The sequence below is a fragment of the Callospermophilus lateralis genome, chromosome 1, assembly GCF_048772815.1.
Source record: "Callospermophilus lateralis isolate mCalLat2 chromosome 1, mCalLat2.hap1, whole genome shotgun sequence".
Lineage (NCBI taxonomy): Eukaryota > Metazoa > Chordata > Mammalia > Rodentia > Sciuridae > Callospermophilus > Callospermophilus lateralis.
In genome coordinates, this window is record NC_135305.1 from 159,144,232 (window position 1) to 159,169,568 (window position 25,337).

Below are 25,337 nucleotides of genomic sequence, written 5' to 3' on the forward strand. Positions count from 1 at the left end.
TGCCGCGCGCGCCCGGGTCCAGCCATGCGTGCGTCACTCGGCGGCGCCGGAATTTGGGATGTGCTGGCTCTAGAGCGCTTGCTTGACTGCTAGTTCTCTGCGCAGAGGGACGGGGTCGCAATGGTGTCTGACGGTGAGGGCCGCGCAGGGAGGGACCCGACCCCGGGGCTGGGCGGAGTGGGCCTGGCCCGGACCTGCCAAGCAGAGTGCGTCTTTGGGCCGGATGAAACCCCTCTGGGTTTTAGCGGAGGAGCCCCTGCGCCCCTCCATTCATTCAGGAGCTACTTTTGGATCGCTTGTGAGCCAGGCAGCGATCTGCGCTGGGCAATACGGTAGAGAACGTGGCGGACGGGAATGCTTGAGGAGGTCACTGGGAGCAAGAGGGGTATTCGGCAAGTAAATAAAATCCCAAAGGGTAACAAGAGTTGTGAGACAATGTAAGAGGAAATATAAAAGGACGTTGTGGGGACTATGATCAAGGAGGAGCTACTTCATTGGGAGTCCAGAAAAAAGCGACATAGTGGAAATGACTGTGAAATTCTGCGGGAAGTACATTTCAAATGCAAAGGCCCTGTGGTTGGTCGAATTACCAGTTTACACTGAGAAGAGAGAAACAGGGAGCTTGGTAGAGGAAGGTGTAGAGACTTTCATCCATACATTAAACTATCAATTATAGGGCCTTAATGTCTTGAAGAAATAGGAGTGAAATGAATGAGCTTGAGAATGAGCTGGATTTTGGTCATGCAAATCATGAAGGGTCTTGTGGGCTTTATTTTACGAAGCTGTTTCAGGGTTTTAAGCAAAGACTTTTGATTTCCAATTTTAAAAGATCACTTGGCTGCTGTGTGGAAGGTGAACTGTGAGGGGCAACACTAGACTTTGGGAGGTCCACTGAGAGGTGAGGACAATGGATCATACTCCCTTTATCCGTTTTCACTGGCCTCACAACCCTGTGAAGGACACAGGCCTGGCATTTCTGGTTTGCAAGTAAGGTAGAGAAACAGAAGGAAATTTACAGGACATTGCAGTGTGTAGAGCCATACTTCTGAGAGACCACATTTTTTTTTCTCCTTCTCAAAATTTTAGGCAGTAGCAAGGACTGAAAAGCCTGAGGATTTTATGTTGGGGCCTGAGGGTGAATTAAGACAAAGGCTTACAGGCTGTGGGGTATGGAGGGGCCTGCAGCAGGCACAGTTAGGATCAGGGCTTGGTGCTTCATTATGTGATTTACAGGGATTATCTCAACCTGGGATAGAAAAGAAAGAAAAAAAAAATCATTATTCCTTAAGGTGTCTAGTCCAGTAGGCAGTATTGGGAAGAGAAATCAGAAACACAGTTGGTGTCAAATGTCACTAGAAGAGAGTTAGTTAGTGGTGTTGGTGGTAGGCAGAGGTAAGACAGTGGGCCATGAAGTGTCAGTCTTTTTTTTTTTTTTAAATAATGTTTTTTTAAAGAATATTTATTTTTTAGTTGTAATTGGACACATACCTTTATTTTATTTATTTATTTTTATGTGGTGCTGAGGATTGAACCCAGTGCCTTACACGTGCCAGGCGAGCGCTCTACCGCTGAGCCCCAGCCCTTGAAGTGTTAGTCTTTTTTTATTTTTTTTAATATTTATTTTTTAGTTTTCGGCGGACACAACATCTTTGTTTGTATGTGGTGCTGAGGATCAAACCTGGGCCACACACACGCCAGGCGAGCACGCTACCGCTTGAGCCACATCCCCAGCCCTGAAGTGTCAGTCTTTAGAGTCAACAAATTGGTTTTTCCACTTGGTAAGAGTCCGTGTGACTTAGAACAAGTTACATTCATTTGCAAATGAATATATATACCATATTTATCAAAACTAAGATAATATGCATTACAAAATGTGCAATATCACTCAGGAAAAAAAATGCTGCCAATCTTAATTGTAGGATACTATCTAGGTTTTTAAAAGGAGGGGGTACATATTATAACTGATGAAAGACAGCAGTACTATGTCCCTCGCTGGGTTGCAGTCAGGATGGAATGGTGTTGTGGGATCATAGATGCCAGTGCCTAGTGTGGAGCAGGCTGGAACCTCCCAGCCCCCAAGATGGGAGGGCCATTGACTCTGGAAGAAGGAGGTTACACTGGTTTGGGACTTTTTTGGGGGGGGGCGCTACCGGGAATTGAATTCAGGGGCACTTGACCACTGAGCCATCCCAGTCCTGTTTTTTGTATTTTATTTAGAGACAGAATCTCACTGAGTTGTGTAGTGCCTTGCTTTTTGCTGAGGCTGACTTTGAACTGTGATCCTCCTGTCACAGCCTCTGAGCTGCTGGGATTACAGGCATGTGCCACCGCGCCTGGCTTATTTGAGACTTTGAAAAGTAACTAGGATTTTGGATATGCAGAAACAAAAATGGGAGAGGATTATTCTGATATAGGAGAGGGAATCATAGGAAGGAGGGTGCAGAGGTAGGAAGGGCGTCACTGCTCTGCATATCACAGGAGCACCCTCGGCTTCTCATTCCAGTGCACTCAGGTGTTCACCTGTCTGCCACCTCAGTTAAAAGTCTAGCTCTGGATGTGGACCCAAGACCCCAACAGCCAGTACTGGTGCTTACTGTAAATGTTGAGTGAGTACTACATTATGGTAGCCTGTTTAGTTGTGTCTTGTCTTTCACAATTGGAAAGTGGCATGATTCCTTTTCATAGTAAATTCTTTACACAGAAATTGATCTTCCCCTTTTGGTTTTTACTTTTTAAAAATTGGTTCCATGTTCAGTTGGCTTGCTGCGAGGTGACTGGATGATTGCTGAGCCAAGTTGACTCTGGGCTTCCCCTTCACCTCTGTGCCTGTGGTTCTCTCACTGGTGATTGTACTACTGGTTATTCAAGATTTTCTGTCCCTAACCAGGCATTTAAAGTGTGAATAACTTTGGGTTCATTGAGTAGATAGTTAGTGATCACTTGTTGTGTGCTAGGAGCTGAGGATAAGTTGTGAACAGACAGAAATCCCTGCCTTTGCTGAAAGCCAGATGGTGTCCTACAATGAAGATGGCAGCATTTTTTTTTTTTTTCCCTTAGCGGTACTTTAAATAAGGGCACATTTTGCCAGGCATGCTGGGGCATTCTGTAATCCCAGCAACTTGGGAAGCTAAGGCAGAAGGATGGCAAGTTCAAGGCCAGCCTCAGCAATTTAAGTGAAGTCCTAAGCAACTTAGATCCTGTCTCAAAAAGTTAAAAGGACTGGGAATGTAGCTCAGGGGTAAAGTGCCCTGGGTTTGATCCCCAGCCCAAAAGGGTGTGTGTGTGCATATTTCATAATCCATATTGCATTAGGTTTGATGAAATATAGCTCATGGTATTCTAGAGAATGCAGCAGAGTAGGGAGCAGGCAAGGGCCATCTGAGCTTAAACCTTTAAAACAAGTGGCTTTCTGTTAATCTTATGATTATAAGAGGATAAACATGGAGCTGGGGTTGTAGCTCAGTAGCAGAGCACTTGACTAGCATGTGTGAAGCACTGGGTTCGATCCTCAGTACCACATAAATAAATAAAATAAAGGTATGCTGTCCATCTATAACTATACAAAAAAATTTCTTAAAAATAAGAAACATTTAGAGGCATGTAGTGGATTTATTGTACACATTGAGAATGTCAGCTTTGATTCATTTTTATGCAGCAAATGTTTTTAAATTTCATTTCTTGTTAATGTTTTCAGAAGATGAATTGAATCTTCTGGTTATCATAGTTGATGCCAACCCAATTTGGTGGGGGAAGCAAGCATTAAAGGAATCTCAGGTAAGATGGCTGGAAGAGGTCTTTGGATGTTTCTGTTTTAACTTGTATATGTTTATATCACTTTAAAAAAACCTGGCTTGGGGCTGGGGTTGTGGCTCAGAGGTAGAAGGCTTGCCTAGCATGTGTGAGGCCCTGGGTTTGATCCTCAGAACCACATGAAAATAAATAAATAAAATAAAGGTATTGTCCAACTGCAACTTAAAAAAAAAAACTGACTTTATTGATATTATTATATTTATTTATTTATAACATACACTTCTGTGACTTTTTAGTAAGTTAGTGAAGTTGTGTAACGAGCACCACAATTCCATTTTAGAACATTTCTTTTGTCACCTGAAGTTCTCTCAGGCCTGTTTACAGTCAATTTTTGCCTCCATCCCAAGCTGCAATGCAGGTGGCTTGTGTTTTGAGATCTCTTTATAAATTTTAGATACAAGTTTTTTGTCAGATTTGCCTTCTGTGTCTATATTGCCTTTTCTGAACAAATTGACTTATATAGTAAGTATAAGTTGACTTATATAGTAAGTAGTCTTTTAAAAAATTATCATAGTCTGGGCTGGAGAGAAAGCACAGTTGGCAGAGTGCTTGCCTCTCATGCACAAGGTCCTGGGTTCAATGTCTAGCACCACCAAAAAAAAAAAGTTATCATAGGCTGACGGGAAACTTTAAACATGGTGGAGAGTGATCCCATGGCCCATTCCTGATTCCCCCAGTGGTGACATATGACACAACTGTGGCACAGTATCAAAACCAGGGCACTCTCAGACCTTACTTAGAAGGCTGGTTCTTGTGCACTCGTTATGGGTGTTGGTGTGTTTGTGTACTGTTGTGCAGTTTTATCCTGTGAATGGGTTTGTGTATCTTTAAAGTCATTCTGTAATCTGAATTATTGGAGAGTGACCCTGTTGTCCCCATGTCTCCTGTTTGTTCCACAGTTCACTTTATCCAGATGCATGGATGCCGTGATGGTGCTGGGAAACTCCCATTTATTCATGAATCGTTCCAACAAGCTTGCTGTGATAGCAAGTCACATTCAAGAAAGGTATGCATGACTCTTAGGACCACTTTGTGTTCACTGCTTGACATTTTTGAGGTTTTTGTGCCAGTTGGGATGTGCTGTTTCTAGTCTATATTATAAAATAAAATTTTCTGGTTGTGGTGAACAGTAGTACATGTACATTTGAATATGTAAGAACACTGATAAAAAGTTGACTTGCACAGTGACACATTTCATTTACACAAATCAACTATATTGTCTAGGAAGAATAACGAACAACCAGGCTGGCAACTCCCAGCTCCTTCCTTATCGCTCCTCCCCAAGGGCAGATTCCACTGCATGTGTGGTCATGCTCCTTTCAGCCAGGGCAGCTCTGCCTGCCTCTCCTGGTGTGACCATGAGCAGCAGTGACCTTGGCTCTGGCCGGGTGCTGTGACACATACTTGTAATCCCAGAAAATCCAGAAACTGAGGCAGAAGAATCGCATGTTTGAGACCAACCTCAGCAACGTAGTGAGGCCCTAAGCAACTTATTGAGACCCCGTCTCAAAATTAAAAAAAAGGCCCGGGATATGGCTCAGTGGTTAAGTACCCCTGGGTTTAATCCCTGTACAAAAACAGAAAAAACGGGTTTAGACTCACTACCAGATGGTGCATGTGAGTGTAGATATGTGTAGATTTTTCTGTGTATTTTTCATGAGTGCTGCTGACCATGTTTACTTGGCACATTATGTACTGACTGTATGATCAGGTCCCCATTATAAGCTCCAGCTCTTCTCTATCATAACTGTCACATCACAATGGAAGTGACTCTTATTTACCAACATATTTTGTAGAGGTCCTTGGATACTTTTCTAATTACCTTAACTGTTAAGAGTTATACTTCCTTTGGTGGAACAAGAGTCCAGGGCACCAAGTACAGACTTCGGTTCCCATCCTTGCTGTGTATTTTTCTCAGAATTGGATAAGAAATATGATGTTGTTTTTGTTAAGATACTAGTAAATAGTGTAACTGGCAGCATTTTTAGTTTTCAAAAATGAAATCAAATGTATCCTCTGCATGATTATTCTAAGAGTTATAAGCACCGGAGAATCTTTTTCAGGAACCCAAATTTTTATTACTAAATCTTTATTACTGGGATAGATAGTGTAGAGCTCAAATAATAACTTAGCAGTGAGTTAGAATTTGATGTGACATCTTCTAATTGTCATCTGAGGTGTCTCAGGGGTCTGTGGCCCAGTACCCTCATGTCATTTTTCTGTTGTGGTGCTGGGGCCTAGCCCACGGCCTCAGCATGCTGGGCAAGTCCTCTGCCACTGAGTACGCGCTCAGCCTTTATCTCCTCACATTTTTCCAGAAGCAATGGAACCATTAAAGTATTCCGTGGTGACAAGTGAAATATTTACCAATGTGCCTGTTTTATGTATTTTTTTAAAAATGAAATTATTACAGTAGATAGAATCTTGTGAGTCCAGAATTGATATGATTTTGTTTTTTCTGAATTTCATTCTGATCATGAGTGAGGGGAGGGCAGTAAGTCTTGCCGTAACTAGAGTTCTTCACCGCTATTTCAGTCGGTTTCTGTATCCTGGGAAGAATGGCCGACTTGGAGACTTCTTCGGAGACTCTAGCAACTTTCCTTCTGAATTGAATCCTTCGGGCAGTAAAGATGGAAAATATGAGCTCTTAACAGCAGCAAATGAAGTTATCGTTGAAGAAATTAAGGATCTGATGACCAAAAGTAACAGCTTTTTATTTTCATGGCTATTATTTTGGTAATGGACTTGATTTGGGAGGTCCTTCAGGCCTTCACAGCAAAGATTTGAGGCTCCTGTGCGGTCTGCTTGCACACTCTCCCTCTTCCTTTTCTTTCTGGGAATCTCTTACCCAGTCTGCGCAGTATTTGGCTCTACAGCCTCGACACCGCTGACCAGCTGCTGCTGCTGCTTCTTGCAACTCTGAGCAGCCTGTTTCAGGGGATGTTCTGTTGACCTGGTTTTCCTCTTTTATGGACCATTCTTTCCTAGTATCCGTTTCTAGCTTTTCCTTCATCTTGTTCCTGCACATATCTGCTTGTGTGTGTGCATGTGTTTTGCATGTGGTTTTATTCCTTTCCTTTTTTCCTCTGACCGTTCTCATCCACCTTTGCCTTTTATTGTCATTTATACACGAATGTGTGCCAGTCTATGTCTCAAGCCTAGACTTTCTTTCAAACTTCCTGGTCTCCATTTCAGTGCCCCCCCGATCTCCTTCACATTGCCCAGATTCCATTATCCTTGCCCTCAAGGACACCACCATTGCCACCTCCTGTTGGTCCCCCAATCCACCTGTGTCACCAGATATAAAGTTTCATTGTTGACCCCTCCCTTCTCCTCACACCCATCTCAGCAGCCTCACAGGCCTTTACAGGTTGCCTGTTGTCTGCAGTTGTGACTTTGTCAGACTTTGGTGTGTGTCAAAGCCACATGGACAGAAAAGGGGGCTTCAGACACAGAAGTTTCTGCCCAGGGCTGGAAGGACAAGGGGTGACCACCGATGGCTCTGGGATCTCAGTTGATGGAAGCTGTGTGGAGATTGGATTGTGGCGATGGCTGCACAGCTGTAAACTTTCTAGGAATAATTGAGTAGGACTGAGTTTTGTGGTCTATAAATCATACCTCAATAAAGATATTAAGAATCATTTAGAGGAGCTGGGCTCAGCGGTGCACGCATGTAATCCCGATGGCTTGGGAGGCTGAGCCAGGAAGTTCATGGGATCAAAGATAGCCTCAGTAATTTAGGGAGGCCCTAAGCAACTTGGTGAGACCCTATCTTAAAATAAAAAGGGCTGGAGATGTGGCTCAGTGGTTAAATGCCCCTGAGTTCAATACCCAGTAGTCTCCCTGCAAAAAAAAAAAAAAAAAAAAAATCAGTTGAAGGCTTATTAAAGCAGAGAACTGGGGGAGAACCCAAGAATTTGAATTTCTGAGTTCCCAGGCAGTGTTCCTATAGCGGGTTCCAGAATCTTGCTTTGAGAATCACTGGCCTTCAGGACAGGGTCAACTTTTTTGTTTGATCTTTACCACTTTTCCTGGGTCCTGGGCCTAGAGGCATAGCTAGAGAGAAGAGTGCTTGCCTAGCATGCTTGAGGCTCTGGGTTTGATCTCCAGCATTTCCTGGACCAGCTACAGTCCCCTTTACACAGTATAATTCTGGACTCCTCACCCTCTTGAATTGCAGGTTTTGGATTTTGATTTCTTAAAAGAGTGACCTTTTCCGGCCATACGTGGTGGCACACACCTGTAATCCCAGGGATTTGGGAGGCTATGGCTAGAGGATCAAAGTTTTAAGGCCAGCAACAGCACCTTAGTGAGACTCTGTCTCAAAATAAAAAATAGAAGGGTTTGGAGATATAAATCACTCTTGGGTTCATTCCTCTTACCACAAAACAAATAGAAAACTCTCTGTTTTTACCCATGGCATCAAACAAATAGTAGACTGCCTCTGTTTCCCATAAGGAGAGGAAAGGGGTTCTCTGCTCTCCACTGACTAGCCTCAGTGTATAGTGGAAGAAGTGGGAAAAGTTGTCAGGGAGCCTCAGCCTAGTCCCTGTCCAGGCTGTCTATAGTTATACATGACATTTTAAGATTTTAATTTTATTTATGATACTGAGGCTGGAACCCAGGACCTCATGTATGCTAGGCAAGTGCTCACCACTGATCCACATCTCTATCCCCATATGTGACATTTCGTGCAATGTAAATGGTTATTTATTTATTTACTTTTTGGTACCAGGGATTGAATCCAAGAGCACTTAACCACTGAGCCACATCCCAAGCCCTTTTAAATTTTATTTAATTTAGAGACAGGTCTCACCAAGTTGCTGAGTCTGGCTTTGAACTCATGATCCTCCTGTCTCAGTCTCATGAGCTGCTGGGATTACAGGTATGTGCCATTGTGCTGGCTTAGATGGTTAATCTTGAACCTTTCAAGATAACAACAGGATCAAAAATTCACCCTTTTTTTTTTTCCTTCAGTGCTGGGGATCAAACCCAGGGCATATTTGTTAGACAAGTACTCTTCCATTGAGCCACACCCCAGCCTTCATAATTAAATTTTTTAAAAAGATGTTTATTATTTTTTTTTATTTGTAGTTGCACACAATAACTTGTTTATATGTGGTACTGAGGATCGAACCCAGGGCCCCACATGAGCTAGGCAAGCGCTCAACCACTAGAGCCCCAGCCACAGCCCCATAATTAAACATGTTTTGAAAGCTTTTCATTACAGTAAAATACAGATGAAATTTACTATTTACTGATTTTTAGAATTTTTAATTTAAAATTTACATAGCAAAATTTACCATTTTAACAGTTTTTAAGTGTATAGCTCATTATGTTAAGTGTCCCATGGCTGAGCAGTCTTCATACTGCCCATCTCTAGAACTTTCTTACCATCCCAGACTGGAGCCCCACCCTTATTTCAGCCTGAACCAAGCACCTGGATATTTTAAGTTGAGAAAAGGTTTCAAAGTTGTTTTTTTAAGTATAACTGGGAACAAGTTGCTGTTTTTAAACCCAACCTGAAAATATCATCATTTTCTTTCACTCACGAACACTTCAGTTTGAAAATGGCTTTAGTTGAAGAAAGTACTTAAATATTCCCTCTTTAATGCTTTTTATTATTTGTAGGTGACATCAAGGGTCAACATACGGAAACTCTGCTGGCGGGATCCCTGGCCAAAGCCCTCTGCTGTATCCTGGTGTTTGACTTGCTTGGAAACAGTCTTCTGTGATGAGTGTGTTTAACCTCCCGTCATTTCTTAGACTTTGGGTGTCTCTAAAGCCTGAGGGTTCTGAAGTGGTCAGTATGATAATTTAAGGTATATAGTTTATCTTGGCTTTGAGTTCACCTATAAAACTTTAAAATGAGGGAAGAATGAACTCTAGTTCCTCCCGAATGTCCTTATGCCTGCCACAAATGCTTCTTCAGATGCTTTCTTGTTTCTAATTTTGATAAGGTGGCATTTTAAAAAATTTTTGGTCTTGAGTTGGAAACAGTGTTTAACTTTAGAAGCTGTTTACTGACCTGTCAGCTTAGTGAGCTGCCCCTTCCCATAGGCTAATGCACTTAGCGGAAGACACAGCACTGTCTGTGTTATGCAATTGTATTGTTATTATTTTGCAGTACTAGGGATTGAACTCAGAACCTCATTTATGCTAGGAAAGTGCCGTGCCCCTGAGCTGTGCCCCAGTCCTTTTGCTTTTATTTTTTAGGACAGTATTAGATGATTCCTGTGTTCTAGACTTTGACCCAGGTTGCCTGATCATCTTTGTATGGTTTTAAAATCTATCTCCTTTGATTGGTTTATTGATTTGTATATTGTTGCAGTATTCAGATCTAGGATGCATTGGGTAATAATAGGACAGTCAGGCTGGGCTGTGACTGTGGCAGAACACTTGTGTCCAACTAAAACCCCCAATTTTTTTTATTAAATTAGGACAATCAGATGTAATTTTTTTTTTTTTTTTGGTAGCAGGGATTGAACCAGGGGCACCTAAACACTGAGTCCACATTCCCAGCCTTTTTAAAATATTTTGAGACAGGATGTTGCTAAGTTGCTGAGGCTGGCTTTGAACTTGCAAAACTCCTGCCTCAGCCTCTTGAGCCACTGGGATTATAGGTGTGTGCCACCGCCGCCGGCAGATGTTAGTAGTTTTAATCATTTGAAACAAAGAACGTACAGAGCCCAGTTGATTACAAAGGTAGTAATCAAAAAGCCTGATCACTCTTGTATGTCTTATCACCATTTCTTTTTTTTCATCTAGCTGGTCGCTGAGTTTATTTAACTAAAATTTAAGGTTATTTTTTTGTTTATTATAAGTATTTATGAAATAAAATTTTTGTTTTCCTTAATATTAAGAAAATAAGACATTCACAGAATAAACAAGGAAGTTAAAGGTAAGAGCACTTTTTTATGGAACTGTAATACTGCTTATTTTACCACTGTCTATTTGGGGGAGTGTTTAAACTTATTTGGAAAGCCGTATGTTTCATATGCTTAATTAAGTTATATTGTTATTCATTTAACATCAGTCATAACCATACATGTTTGATAAGCTACATTGTTATTCAATTAAATTGTAATGTTTTTATCTTTATAGATAATCAGGAGATGAAATCAAGGATATTGGTAAGATTTTAAAAGTTAATAATATGGGGCTGGGGATGTGGCTCAAGCGCTCGACTGGCATGCGTGCGGCCTGGGTTCGATCCTCAGCACCACATACAAACAAAGATGTTGTGTCCGCCGAAAAACTAAAAAATAAATATTAAAAAAAAAAAAAGTTAATAATATGTTTATATATGACTACCTAAATTGGAAAATAGTAGGAATAAGACCCATTTAAAATAAAAGGAAAAAGCAGAATTAATTTAAACAGGCATTATGTAAATTGACAATAAAAAAAAACACTAAAATTCTGAAATAAAAAAATTAAATGGAGTATAACTAAGAACATTTTTAGAAAATTAAATAAATGGAGAGCCATATTTAATTGTTAGATGTGAGTTTTTCTAAAATCACACTGAATATTCAATGCAATCTGTCAGAAAATCAGTGAATTTTTTTTTTTTTTTTTTTTTTTTCCTAGCAGGCTGGGGAGATTTTTTAAAAATTCAGCTATTTAGTAAGTGAAGAATAAGTGAGGGCTGGGGATGTGGCTCAAGTGGTAGCGCGCTCACCTGGCATGCGTGCGGCCCGGGTTCGATCCTCAGCACCACATACAAACAAAGATGTTGTGTCCGCCAATAACTAAAAAATAAATATTAAAATTCTCTCTCTCCTCTCTCTCTCTCTCTCTCTCTCTCTCTCTCTCTCTCTCTCTCCCCCTCTCCCCACCTCACTCACTCTCTCTTAAAAAAAAAAAATAAGTGAAAGGAAATAGGTTCTTTCTAAAAGGGAATAATAAATAGGATGTGGAGGGCTGGGGTTGTGTCTCAGTAGTAGAGCACTTGCCTGGCATGGGTGAGACTCTGGGTTACATCCTCAGCACCACATATAAATAAACAAATGAAGGTCCACTGACAACTAAAAAAATAAATAAATATTAAAAAATAAATAAATAAATAGGGCGTGCCCTGTAAGTCATTAAAAGTACGTTGTGAGGCCACAGTGACAGTGTGGCATTGTCACAGTAGCAGCAAATATTTGGGAAAGCCTGGAGTCCAGAAATGAATCCACATTCCTACCAAAGGATGGCTTGGGACAAAGGACACTTAAACTAGAAAAAATTGATTATTCAATAAAAAGTGCTGGGCCTGCCCATTGGATGTTTGGGGCAAAACAAAGAAGATCCCTGTCTCACTACTGATACCTAAATCTGTCCTACCAAAGATCAGACCTTGTAGTATTAAATTTTGAGTCACAAAAATGCTAAGAGAAAATATCCTTTGGTAATCTTGAGAGGCAAGTACTTTATTAAGCATGGAACTTAGGGAGGGCTTTACTCCTCATAAAAAGAAATAAGTAAATCAAACCCTCAAAGACAAACAAAAAAGTATTTTTCAGTATAATTACATTATAGAGAATTAGTGTTGTATTTCTAAAACAAAAAAACTCTTATTAAAAGCTAATCTTTAAAAGTCAAACTTTTAAACTTTCACTCTAGAAAAACAGGTGGAAAAGAAAAATGAGGGCTGGGGTTGTGGCTCAGTGGTAGAGCACTTGCCTGGCTCGTGTGAGGCCCTGGGTTTGATCCTCAGCACCACATAAAAATAAATAAATAAAATAAAGGTATTGTGTCCAACTACAACTAAAAAGTAAATATTTAAAAAAAAAAAAAAATGAGCCTGCAAAAGAAGAATGCAAGTGGCCAGTTCTAGCATTCGAAAATGTTCAGCCTTAGCTGGGTGCAGGATACATGCCTGTGGTAATCCCAGTGACTCGGAGGCTGAGGTAGGAGGATCACAAATTCAGGACCAACCTCAGCAAATTAGTGAGGGCCTAAGGACTTACTGAGACTCTGTCCCCCCAAAAAGAGGTAGGGATGTGATTCAGTAGCTAAGTGACCTTGGGTTCAATTCCCAGTACCAAAAAAGGAAAAAGAAAATGTTCAGCTTGACTGGTAAGCAGAAATATTGCAGGTAATGGAATTTTCATTGTTGCTTAGCACAAATGAGAAAAACCATGGCAGTTCCTGGGGTTGCTGGCAGTGTTAGGGATTGGTTGTGTTTTTTCTCTCTCTCTCTGTAATACTGGGGATTGAACCCAGGGCTTATCCACTGAGTTCATCCTTAGCCTCAAACTTATGAGCCTCATGCCCCAGCCTCATGAGTAGCTAGGATTACAGATGTGTGCAGCTGTTTTTGGCTAGATTGGTTGTTTTCATGCTCTGCTGATGAGAGGATACATTGATAAGATTTTTGGTTTATGATCTGTATCAAGATTAAGTGTGTGCCTGGATATGGTGCACACCTGTAATCCCAGTACTTGGGAGGCTGAGGCAGGAGGATCAAAAATTCAAGGCCAGCCATGAGCCAACAATGAAGGGAGACCCTGTTTCAAAAAGCAAAAGGCTGCTGGGGCTGGGGCTGGGGCTGGGGCTGGAGGTCAGCAGTTGCACACGTATCTGTCATGTGTGAGGCACTGGGTTCTATTCTCTGCACTGTGTGTAAATAAATAAACGTCCATCAACAACTAAAAAAAGTATATTAAAAGGAAAAGGCTGGGCATGGTGACATACACCTGTAATCCCAGTGATTCAGGAGGCTGAGTGAAGAGAATCGCAAGTTCAAAGCCAGCCTCGGCAACTTAATGAGGCCCCAAGCAACTTAGTGAGACCCTGTCTCTAAATAAAAAAAAGTCTGGAAATGTGGCTCAGTGGTAAAGCACCTCTGGGTTCAATCCCTGGTACCAAAATCAAAACAAAAAGGCTGGGATGTAGCCCAGTGGTAGAGTGCCCACCTGCATGTGTGAGGCGCTGGGTTCAGTCCCCAGTACTGAAGGGGAAAAAAATCAGTGCATACACTAGCAGTCTTCTGGAGGCAATCAGGGAGCTGAGCAAAGGGTACGTGAGGGTCATCTGAACATCGTAAGAGAGAATTGGAAACTGCTTAAATGTCCTCTGCAGATAATTGGTTAAATACTAGAAATCTGAGAAGTCAGCAAGAAGTACCATATGTACTCACGCTCTGCATGGTGGTGTTTTGTCAGTGTGGACTGCATATACGAGGTATAGACCCTGTCGCTATTTGGTAGATGGGTACCATCTAGATGTGTGAAAAGTTCACTCTACAATGTTCAAACAGCAGAATTACCCAGTGACTCATTCCTAGGAACTTATCCCCGTCATTAAGTGACACACAGCTGTTTTATTTCATTGATGTAAGAAGATCTCTTCCCTCCATGTATCATGGACTGACAGTCAGGTATAGGACACCAGTGGAGCCCCTCTGTGCGCTATGTTGGTCTGCAGGGGTGCTCTCTGAGAGCATGCTCAAACTGTCACAAGGGTCGCCTCAGGGGGAAGAGTTAGGGGCAAGTTCTGCTGCCATCTTTTACTTTAGTATTTAAAAATGGAAATAGGAAGACAAATCGGGAAAACAGTATTGGTTGTGACTTTTAAGTGGGAGTCCAGGGACACTCTGAGAGATATTAACAGGCCTTGGTTTTTAGGTTATTAAGGCTGCAGAAGACAGTGCACTGCAGTACATGAACTTCATGAATGTCATCTTCGCAGCACAGAAACAGGTGAGTTGAGAGCCTTCCTCTTAGAGGACATTTGTTTCACATTGAAGGACTCTGTCATTTGAATGACCTTCTTGGGGCGTTCTGTGTGAAGAGTCTTATTAATGGATCAGGAATCCAGGATCTTTGCTGTTTTATGTCCTAGAACCCCTGAGAATGAGTTGGGTCCCCAGAATACTGTGCCCTCCTGTGGTTTTTTTATGCAGTGTCATCGTTTTCAGGGAACCTTTAGTCCATCCTTGGCCCCCAGCCAACAATCCCTGGTTTGACAGTTTCCTTTCCTTTCCTTTTTTTTGTTTTGTTTTTACTTTTTATTTTTCAGTCATAGAGATTCAGCAGAGGTACTCTACCACTAAGCTATGTCCCTAGCCCTTTTTAAACATTTTTAAATTTTGAGACAGGGTTTTTCTATGTTGCCCAGGCTGATCTGGGACTTCCGATCCTCCTGCCTCAGCCTCCCAGTCCTGAGTGCTGTGCCTGACTGGGATTTGGCAGTTTTCTGCATAAACCTTGCCTATGTTTTTCCTCTCTTTAATGAGGCATTTAAAGATTCAATATTCTGAGTTTAAAAACAGTAAAGATGTTCAGATGAATATAACTAATATATTTTTCTTTGACAGGTTTAAAAAAGATAGGCCAGGGCTGGGGTTGTGGCTCAGCAGTAGAGCGCTTGCCTAGCACATGCGGGGCACTGGGTTTGATTCTCAGCATTACATAAAAATAAAATAAAGATATTGTGTCCAACTACAACTAAAGCACAATATATATATAGTTTTTTTTTTAAAAAAAGATAGGCCAGTTGCAGTGGTACACACCTATAATCCCAGCAACTTGGGAGGCTGAGGATCACAAGTTCAAGACCAGCCTGAGCAACTTATCGAGATCCTGTTTCAACATAAAAAAAATTAAAAAGAGGCTGGAGATGTAGCTCAGTGGTAAAGTGCCCCTGGGTTTGATCCCCAGTACCAAAAAAAAAGTGATATGTATAAGAGAGTCGTTATTGGTATTGTTTCTGTAATATTTTCAAAATGTCCCTTTCAGAATATTCTGATCGATGCCTGCGTTTTAGACTCCGATTCAGGACTTCTCCAACAGGTGTGTTTTAAAACAATTCTTGATGTTGATAGTTACAAAGAGTAACTTTGAGTAGTGTTAAAATGATAATACTGTGGCTGTGTTAAATTAAATGCTACTAAAAGAATGACTTTTACACTTATTTTGTACTGGGGATTGAACCCAGGGATGCTTAACCACTGAGCCACATCATTAGCCCTTTTCATTTTTTGTTTTGGGATAGTTCTCGCTAAGTTACTGAGGGTGTCACTAAGTTGTTGAGGCTGGCTTGGAACTTGCTGTCCTCCTATCTCTGCCTCCCAAGCCTCTGGAATTACAGGCATTTTTATTTTTACTTGATACATAGTATATGTGCATATTTATGGAGTTCATACAATGTGACATTTTTATATAGGTAATAATGTAATGATCAGATGAGGGTACTTGGCATACCTTCATTTGTTATTTAAGCCACTTATGTATATATAATCTTGCACACATGATTTTATTTCAATATTTAAATACCAGAAAGATTGATTTCATTTTTTAGTTGCACATTTCAGTCTACACGGTGTCGGCTCCAAGATCTTGCTTCTGCCATGACTGAAAACGAGCTCTGGCCCCATCTGTTGCCTTTGTGTCTCTGCTCCAAGCCCAGCTGCTCCTCTGGGCTCCAGGCTTACATATTCATTCTTGTTCATAGAATATCCTCTTGGACATCCGGATGTCACTTAAACTTAGGTCCCCATGGGAGAGCTTTCTTTACACAGCCTTTTCTTGCCCCAGTGGCAGCCCATCTCAGCAAGAGGCAATGTCACTGAGCGGTCAAGCCCCAGCCAACTCCTGCTTGTCTCCTCTGCCTCTCCTTTTATATCTCCTGGCAAATCCTTTAGATTCTTTTTAAATACATCCCGAGTCCCTCCCTTAAGTAGGTGACTACAATAGCTTTGAGGCTTACCCTCTCCTGCCAAAGTTGGTTCTCACCATGGCAGTAATAGTGGAGCTTTTGCTGGGCACGGTGGCCCACACCTGTAATCCCAGCAGCTCAGGAGGCCGAGGCAGGAGGATCACAAATTCAAAGCCAGCCTCAGCAACTTAGAAAGGCACTAAGCAACTCAGTGAGACCCTGTCTCTAATTAAATACAAAACAGGGCTGGGGATGTGGTCCAGTGGTCGAGTGTCCCTGCGTTCAGCTCCTGTACCCAGTACCCAGGAAAAAAAAGAATGGAGCTTTCAAAATGTAAATAAGATGATGTAACTTGCTTCCTAAAAACCCTCCCCTGGTGTCAAATCACACAGGATTCTACCTCGGTCCTCTTCCAGGGTCCAGGTCCTGCCTGCTGAGAGCCTGCAGACCTGAGCCCCACCCCTCAGCCTCCTGGCTGTTGCCCAAAAACCCAGCAGTGCCAGACTGGCTGCTCCACACGGTTCCCTGTTCCTCGGTGCTCTAGTGGCCTGCTCTCTGCCTGTACTCGATCCCTGCCTCTGTCGCCTCCCAGGAAGCCTTCTGTAACTACCCTATTTCATTTTTCTTCATAGAAATGATCATAAAGCTGTAAAGTTATTCTTGTATTTACTAACTCAATTCGCTCTCTTTTGGGGGGCTGGGTACTGGGGTTTGATTCAGGGGTAGAGTTACCCCTGAGCTACAGCCCCAGCTGATCCCCCTTTTAAAATTTTTATTTTGAGACAAAATCTCAATAAGTTGCTGAGGCTGGCCTTGAGCTTGTGATCTTCCTGCCTCAACCTCCTGAGTTGCTGGGGTTACAGGCGTGCCATCCTGCCTGGTCTCATTTACTCCTGATCTTTTTTTTAATTATATATATATATTTTTTTGGTAGGTGGACATAATACCTTTATTTTTATGTGGTGCAGAGGATTGAACCCAGTGCCTCATGCATGCTAGGCAAGCGCTCCACTGCTTAGTCCCAGCCCCAGCCCTAGCCCTATTCCTGATCTTTTGAAAGCACTAAGGCACCAGTTCCTGAGGATGACACTGTTCGTCTTGTTTACTGCCATAGTCCCTGAGCCAGGGACGTGGCATGTGGTAGTGCTTGAAAACAGTTGTTAGATGAGTCAATGAACTTCATGCACCAGCTGGACCTTTTGTAGGCCTGGAGAGTCACTGGTGGGAATTCCGTCCCCCTGGAAAGGCCCAGAGGTGCTAGATTGGCAGAGCCCTTTGTGTGTCTTGCAGGCTTGTGACATCACAGGAGGACTGTACCTGAAAGTGCCTCAGATGCCGTCCCTTGTGCAGTATCTACTGGTAAGGAGATTGCAGCAGCGCCTGCCACGTGGGTCACCTAGATGGTTGGGAGCAGGGACAGTGACTCAAGGGGAGGAGTAAGCAGGTGGCTTCCGGTTTCCAAGCTTGGAAGGCTGGTGTCTGGTGGTCCTCAGACCCTGTAACGTCTGTGTAGTGTCTCATGTGGCCATTTATAAAACAGTGCCTGTGGCTGGAGCTGTTAATTGTGGGCTGAGTGAATAAAAATGCATTTCTCAGTAGACTTTTAAGGAAAGGCTTGGCTTAGCATCTTCCTTTTTTTTTTTTTTTTTTTTTAATATTTATTTATTTAGCTATTGGCAGACACAACATCTTTGTTTGTATGTGGTGCTGAGGATCGAACCCGGGCCGCACGCATGCCAGGCGAGCGCACTACCACTTGAGCCACATCCCCAGCCCAACATCTTCCTTAATGTTGGCTGGCTGGTACCTGTTATGTATTCTGACTCCTGGTTATTTTTTCCAAGTATTCTAAGTAAAAGTTTCTTTTTCTTTTTTAAACAGTGGGTTTTTCTTCCTGATCAAGATCAGAGATCTCAGTTAATCCTCCCGCCCCCAGTTCATGTTGACTACAGGGCTGCCTGCTTCTGTCATCGGAATCTCATTGAAATCGGCTATGTCTGCTCAGTGTGTTTGTCAAGTAAGTTCATGGGCCTTGTTTCTTTCTTTCTTTCTTTCTTTTTTATATGTTGGAAGGGCAGAAAAGATCCCAACTATGTAGTTTTTAAACCATTCTGTTTTTATTTTTTTTATTTACAGTATTCTGCAATTTCAGCCCTATCTGTACCACGTGTGAGTAAGTATCTTTGAGGTTGTGTGTGTGGCTCAAGTTTAGAGCTTTGAGACCATTTAAAGTCTTCTCTCTCTGTCATTTCAGGACAGCCTTTAAGATTTCTCTTCCTCCTGTACTGAAGGCCAAGAAAAAGAAATTGAAAGTGTCCACATGATAAGAAAACATTTTCTACCAGGTGTGGTGGGTGGCATGCCCCTGTAATCGCAGGGACTGTGGTGGACAAGGCAGGAGGATTGCAAAATTGAGGACAGCCTGGTCAACTTAGTGAGACCCTGACTCAAAATGAAAAATAATCAAAGGACTAGGAAGGTATTTCAGTGGTGGAGTCCCTGGGTTCAATCCTCTTACAGGCAGAAAAATTTGCAACTTTTAAGGCTATTAATAGAAATTGTGTGGCAGAATTTTTGCTTCGATGCTCTGAGATAAATACAGATATGAATAGGGTAGGTATTTATATAGTGAGTTTTTTACAAGAAATATTCCCTATATGTCATCCTCAGCCTGTGCTTCTGGGACTGGCGTATCAGGGGTCATCCTGTGTAGTACAGCCTCAGGTCTTCTGTGTTTTGTCCAGAAAGGGGGAAGAAAGCAGAGATCTCTGACTTTCTTTTTATGGGATGTTCACTTATCAAAGTCAGGCTTTTAAACTTACAGATTCTCACTTTGAAATGCATGGCATGTGAAATTTAACACAACTTTGGAAAAAGTAGCTATTTATGGAGTCATCAATTAAGATAAAGCATCTTTCATAGCTGCCTCCCACCGTGGTCAAATGTAAACAAATCCTTATTGTCAATTGAGATTTTGCTTCAATATTTATATTTTTTAGTGTAGATGGACACAATACCTTTATTTAATAAAATTAATTTTATGTGGTGCTGAGGATCGAACCCAGGGCCTCTCACGTGCTAGACAAGCGCTCTACTGCTAAGTCCCAGCCCCAGTCCTATGTTTATTCTTTCATCTGTTATCAGTACATTTGGACAGAGTTATCCAATAATAAGTTTGTCACTGAGTAACTACAGAATCTGATTTCAGGTGAACGAGGAAAGCAGGTGTACTAGACGTGGAAAATTTTTCTTCATGAGCGGACGTGTGAAGAACTTACTTGTGGAAGCAGATGTCTATGATCTGAGGGGGATTTGTCAGGGAAAATGGATTCTGTTATTTGTCTGCAGATAAAAATCTGTCATTGTTAATGAGAAGAAAGGTTAATATTGTAGAACTGTTCTCTAGAGGCTGTGAACTAAATAATGAAAACTTCCATAAGTTCAAAACAAACATGATTTGTAATTTTAGCAATGACTTTATTTTTCTATGTAATGGTTTTCCTTGAAATATTGCTTTAACTATTTCTATTCAGTGATTTTCCTTGAAATCATTCAGGGTCCCTTCGTGTCCAGCACAGCGTAGGCAAGTGTAAGGAATGGCAATAGGATTCGTTTTTTCAAAGCATATCAACAAAAACCTACTTGTGTACAAAACTTTGTATATAAATAAGATTTAAATTTTCTCTTTGACTATCTCAGAAATTGAGTCTTTTTTTTTTTTGTTTGTTTGTTTTTGAGAAATTGAGTCTTATTTAAATAATTTGCTTAGATAATTTCAGATTGTGTTCGGGATTTGTATCCATTAACAAATACATAATGATTTAGGGGATCGCTTTGCAAGTATTTATTAATCCTTGCATTTGAGAAGTGGTTTATTTTTTAAATACATTACTATTTCAGGGCAAGGGCTGTAGCTCAGTGGTAGAACACTTGCCTAGCATGTATGAAACACTGTGTTCCATCCTTAGCACCACTTAAAAATAATAAACAAAGGCATTCTATCCCCCTACAACTACAAAAAAAATAAATTAATAATAATAATAAAAATAAATAAAGACATGCTGTCCATCTGCAACCTCAAAAAAATTACTATGGAACTCACTATTTTAAGTATAGGAGGTAAAGCATTTAGATCTAAAAGATGAATAGTTTCAGCTGGGCACAGTAGTACACACCTATAATCCAGCAGCTTGGGAGGCTATCATAGAAGAATAACGGGTTCAAAGCCAGCTTCAGCAACGGGTTAGTGGCCCTAATCAACTCAGTGAGACCCTGTCGCTAAATACAAAATAAGGCTGGGGATGTGGCTCAGTGGTCGAGTACCCCTGAGTTCAATCCCTGGTACTAAGGGGGGAAAAAATTATAAAAGACAAAGTTTCAAACAAACTAGCAAGGTTTTCTCACTATTTTTTTGTTTTTGAACTGTTTTATATACTTGCTTAGTTCTGGTTTTTGTGTGTTCATGATACATTTTGTGTAAATTTGTACAAAATAACTTAAATGTTCATACTTGGTTGAATTGTTTCCTCTTAATCATATTTATCTCATGTTCCTTCAACATTTCCTCAAACATGTACTTTATAAATGGATTTCATTAAATGTCAGACAAATGTTTATTCAACTAAAGAAATTTAATTTCAAATCTTGCCAAAATTATACATGAATATATTGTTACAAGTACATATAATAAAAAGTTGGTGTGAAGGGTTTAATGTACAACTCCTAAGAAAGTATTAGAAGAGAGATTTGATGTTTGTATTTTACATTGGGAGCAAGGTCAGCAAAATTTCACTTGCTTGATATTTTCTTTGGCTTAAGAAGGCTGGTTGGAAGTGTCATGTATGTTTTGATAACAGAAAAGTGGGTCAGTTTATGGTACTATAATATTTAAATGCCATGCAGTTACTGTTTTGCAGAGTAAACGGTAGAATGAATGTGACTCTTCAACCCGCTGTTTTGAAGGCACCCTTTTAGGCTTTATCTATAGTCTGTTGCTTTAAAAAATAATAACAACAATTGTTATTGTTACATCATTATATTATAGCTATTATGTATTATTACATGATGATGATGATGATGATGATTTGTGGTATTGAGGATTGAACCCAGGGGTGCTTAACTGCTGAGCCACATCCCAGCCCTTTTTATTTGTTTATTTATTTTTATTTTGAGACAGGGCCTCACTGAGTTCCTGAGAGCCTCACTAAGTTTCTCCAAGCTGGCCTCAAACTTGAGATCTTCCTGCCTCAGCCTCCCAAGAGCCTGGGATTGCAGAAATGCACCACCGTGCCTGGCTTTTTTTTTTTTTTTAATTTAGTTTATTTACTTCAAATTATCCAAAGGGTTTTACTAGAGTGCTAGTAATTCTGAGAGAGTGCAAGGAATGTTTTTAGCATCAAAACACTTTGGTGTAACAAATATGGTGTAAAAATCAGGCTGTGCATGGAAAACTGAATTGAAATTTGGGGCCTACATTTTATATTAAGAGAAATGTGAATTTTAAGGCAATTCTCTGGTACCAATTTTTAATAATGCCATTGCACTCAGAAATACCAGTTGCTTTTCCTCTTATAACTTCCTTTGACTACTACCCTAGAATTTCATGGTTCATTTCAGTACTGTCTAAATAGCCCAGTGTGACTAAAATCAGGACGTGAGTCATACTTTTATTACTTTTTTTTCTAATTACAATAGAAAATGATAAAATACTTTCTGAAAAAAATCACGACATTCACAAAGTAGAAGGAAAAATAGAAAATCCACTTTCATCATTCTTCTGCCTACCCAGAGTTGATAGGGTTAGAAAATAACATTCATTAATATTTGGTGAATCTGGGAACCACAGACATGCATACACATTATGGGTATTTCTGTCTTAAAGTTCCTTTGAGTGTGTGTTTCCTTTAATGCCATCTGTCAGCATATCTTTTTTTTTTTTTTAATCTTTTTTTTTAAAGAGAGAGAGAGAGAGAGAAATTTTAATATTTTATTTTTTAGTTTTCGGCAGACACAACATCTTTGTATGTGGTGTTGAGGATCGAACCCGGGCCGCACGCATGCCAGGCGAGCGCGCTAAGTCTTGAGCCACATCCCCAGCCCCTGTCAGCATATCTTGTTAGACTCTTTCTGTGGCAAAACAGGACTGAAGAGTTAGCCTGGAGCTTGCATCTTTGGGTTTCGGGAACACTGCCAGGAGATGCTGCTCCTCAGCAGCTGTTAGATGAGGTGGCAGCACCTGCATTAAAAGAGGGGCTGTGGAGAATTTGTTCCCCATGGATGGTGAATGATAGAAGACCCAATGTCTCTAGAAACCTCCACAAACCCACTCAGATGATACCTGCCTTGCTGACCATTCAGGACAGTCACATGGGTTAAAGGAAGCACAGTGTTTTATCAACTGAAGTGCCATAATGTGTGGCAGCCTCCACAGAGATCCTGGATCCCAGGAGCCCCTCACTGTGTGGGAAGCCAGGCTCCCCTGGGTGGCCTCCAGGGGGACAGGTTGCAGGAGGGCCAAGGCCATCTTGGCCTCTAAAAGGAGTTGAGCAGCCTCACCAGACTCTCCTTAGGAACACGCAGGGTTGCTGTCCAGGTGACCCCCTTCCCTCCCGCCCTATCCCTCCCTTTCACTCCTGCTCAGACTGTAGCCTAGTCTGCTGCAGAATTCCAGCTCCCTCTCATTTCACAAGTCTTTTCAAAAACTTTCATCTTGGGCTGGGAATAAAGCTCACTTGGTAGAGAGCTTTGCCTCCCATGCACAAGGCCCTGGGTTCAATCCCCAGCACCACACACATACACACAAAAAAAAAAACCTTTCAACTTCTATTCAGCATTGGTTCCTTTGTGTTTTATTACCCTAGAATTTCATGGTTCATTTCAGTACTGTCTAAATAGCCCAGTGTGACTAAAATCAGGATGTGAGGCATACTTTTATTACTTTTTTTTTCTAATTACAATAGAAAATGATTAAATACTTTCTGAAAAAAATCACGACATTCACAAAGTAGAAGGAAAAATAGAAAATCCACTTTCATCATGAATAATTGCAATGAATAATTGCCAAAATTTATGAAATCCTTATTTCATGTGTGGCCTTGAGCTAAAAACACTTTCCAACACATCTCTTGTGAATCTCAGCCAGAAAAGGTGGTGTCATCCTGTGTTCAGATGAGGAACGGCACTAGCAGCCTAGTGGGTTCCTCTTGCTAAGGTTTAGTTGAAATATATTCCTATAACAAACTATTTAAAGATGTTTAATTCAGCCGGATGCAGTGACACACCTGTAATCCCAGATACTCAGGAGGCTGAGGCAGGAGGATCACAAGTTTGGGCTCAGCCCCAGCAACTTAGCAAGGCCCTAAGCAACTTAGTGAGACCCTGGGATGTGGTTCAGGGATAAAGCATTAAAAAAAAAAAAATGTACAATTCAGTGATTTTTAATATATTCACAGATTTGTTCAACCATTGCGACTTTCTTATTCCAGAACATTTCTATCACCCCAAGAAGAAATCCTGATTCTAGTTCCTGGCAGCCACTAACGTACTTCCTGTCTCTGTGGATTTCCTGTTCTGGACACTCCCATATGGATGGAGTCCTGCACTTCGTGGCTTTTTGCATCTGGCTTTCACTTGTATGCTCTCAGAGTTCATCCACACTGGGGCATGGGTCAGTACTTTGGGTTTGTTTTTAGTGTCCCTGGGTGGGTCTCCTTTGGAGCCAAGTTGCTGGAGCACCTCCCATACAGCCTTAGTCAGGATGCCTGAGCAAAGCCCCCTGCTCTGATATGAACACTTACCAGGTCCAAGAGCAACCTGCTAGGCTAGGGTCAGTTTCCCATGAGTCAAACATTGACAGCCTTGAGAAGCTAAGCGACTGGTTCATAAACCTAGAGCCATCAGCCTTTTTATTTTTGTATGTATACTTTTCTTCCTTCTCCCCTACCCTCATTTTTTTGAGACAGGGTCTCACTACGTTGTCCAGGCTGAACTTCAACTCCTGGGCTCAAGTGATCCTTACTGAGGGGCCTGCCCTTCCAGCATCAATTGTGGGGAGCTTGAAGGTGCAGAAAAACCCCTTCAGAGATGGTTTCAGAGAATAGGGTCTACTTTATTGCACAGCAAAAATAGCTTTTATAGTGGGTATGTGCCAATTTACATATAAGAGTCATGATAGGCCAGAGGTGATACACAACATATCATGTTACAGGAGTCCAGACACCAAGAGTCTAGAAACTGCCACGTAGGCTGACCTTGTGCCAACAGGGGAATAACTTCCTGTCAAACGAGCAAGGAAATGGTGCTTGCCAGTGTTCTGACAGCACTCTGTTCCAAAACTTCCTGTGTTCTATGTTAGGGCTTCCCTGCTGCACAGTGAACAAGGTAAGCATTCTTCCATGCAGGTCCAGAGTCAGGCCCTGCAACAGATCCTCCTGCCTCACCCTCCCAAGCAACCGGGATACAGGCATGTGCCACCACAGCCGGTTTTCTGTGTATTCTTTTTTTTTCATTTGTAGTTGGACACAGCACCTTTATTTTATCTATTTATTTTTATATGGTGCTGAGGATCTAACCCAGCACCTCACACGTGCTAGGCAAGTGCTCTACCACTGAGCCCCACCCCCAGCCCTCTGTATTCTTTATAGTGAACATATCACATGGAGAGGAGGACAGGACAGAGCACAGTTGCTTACAGGAATGTCTTCTTTCAGGTGGAGGCTTTACCACCCAGACTTTAGGGTGTGGCCACGCCTACTTAATTTGTAGATTTGTTTCCCAAAGACAGATGATGAAAAAAAGCAAATGTTTGTCTTTGACAGCTTTCTTCTTAGTAATTTTCCCCTGGGCTTTCTTCCAAGATACTGAGAGATTTAAACACCCAG

At 41.4% G+C, this 25,337-nt stretch overlaps 1 protein-coding gene across 3 annotated transcripts; it reads left to right on the forward strand.

Annotated features, from left to right (window-relative positions):
• The first annotated feature begins 10 nt into the window (after positions 1–10).
• Positions 11–24,217, forward strand: Gtf2h3 (general transcription factor IIH subunit 3). 3 transcript variants are annotated; one of them, XM_076834187.1, is made up of 14 exons: positions 11–133; positions 3,695–3,774; positions 4,710–4,816; positions 6,346–6,512; positions 9,442–9,504; positions 10,682–10,711; positions 10,915–10,943; positions 14,427–14,501; positions 15,540–15,593; positions 17,749–17,817; positions 18,340–18,475; positions 18,595–18,631; positions 18,713–18,803; positions 23,943–24,217. In XM_076834187.1, exons 1-13 carry the CDS (start codon positions 121–123, stop codon positions 18,780–18,782), a joined length of 930 nt encoding a protein of 309 aa, XP_076690302.1. In that variant the 5' UTR covers positions 11–120; the 3' UTR covers positions 18,783–18,803; positions 23,943–24,217. The 3 variants fall into 3 exon arrangements, with proteins under 3 accessions (XP_076690302.1, XP_076689630.1, XP_076688867.1); XM_076833515.1 differs by lacking the exon at positions 23,943–24,217 and adding an exon at positions 19,667–20,173; XM_076832752.1 differs by lacking the exon at positions 23,943–24,217 and having other exon boundaries at positions 18,713–20,173.
• The last annotated feature ends 1,120 nt before the right edge of the window (positions 24,218–25,337 follow it).

Coding starts and splice junctions, on each gene's coding strand:
- Gtf2h3 (XM_076834187.1), top strand. Junction 6,513..9,441: donor TAAGGATCTGATGACCAAAA/GTAACAGCTTTT, acceptor TATTATTTGTAG/GTGACATCAAGGGTCAACAT. Junction 18,632..18,712: donor CCTATCTGTACCACGTGTGA/GTAAGTATCTTT, acceptor CTGTCATTTCAG/GACAGCCTTTAAGATTTCTC.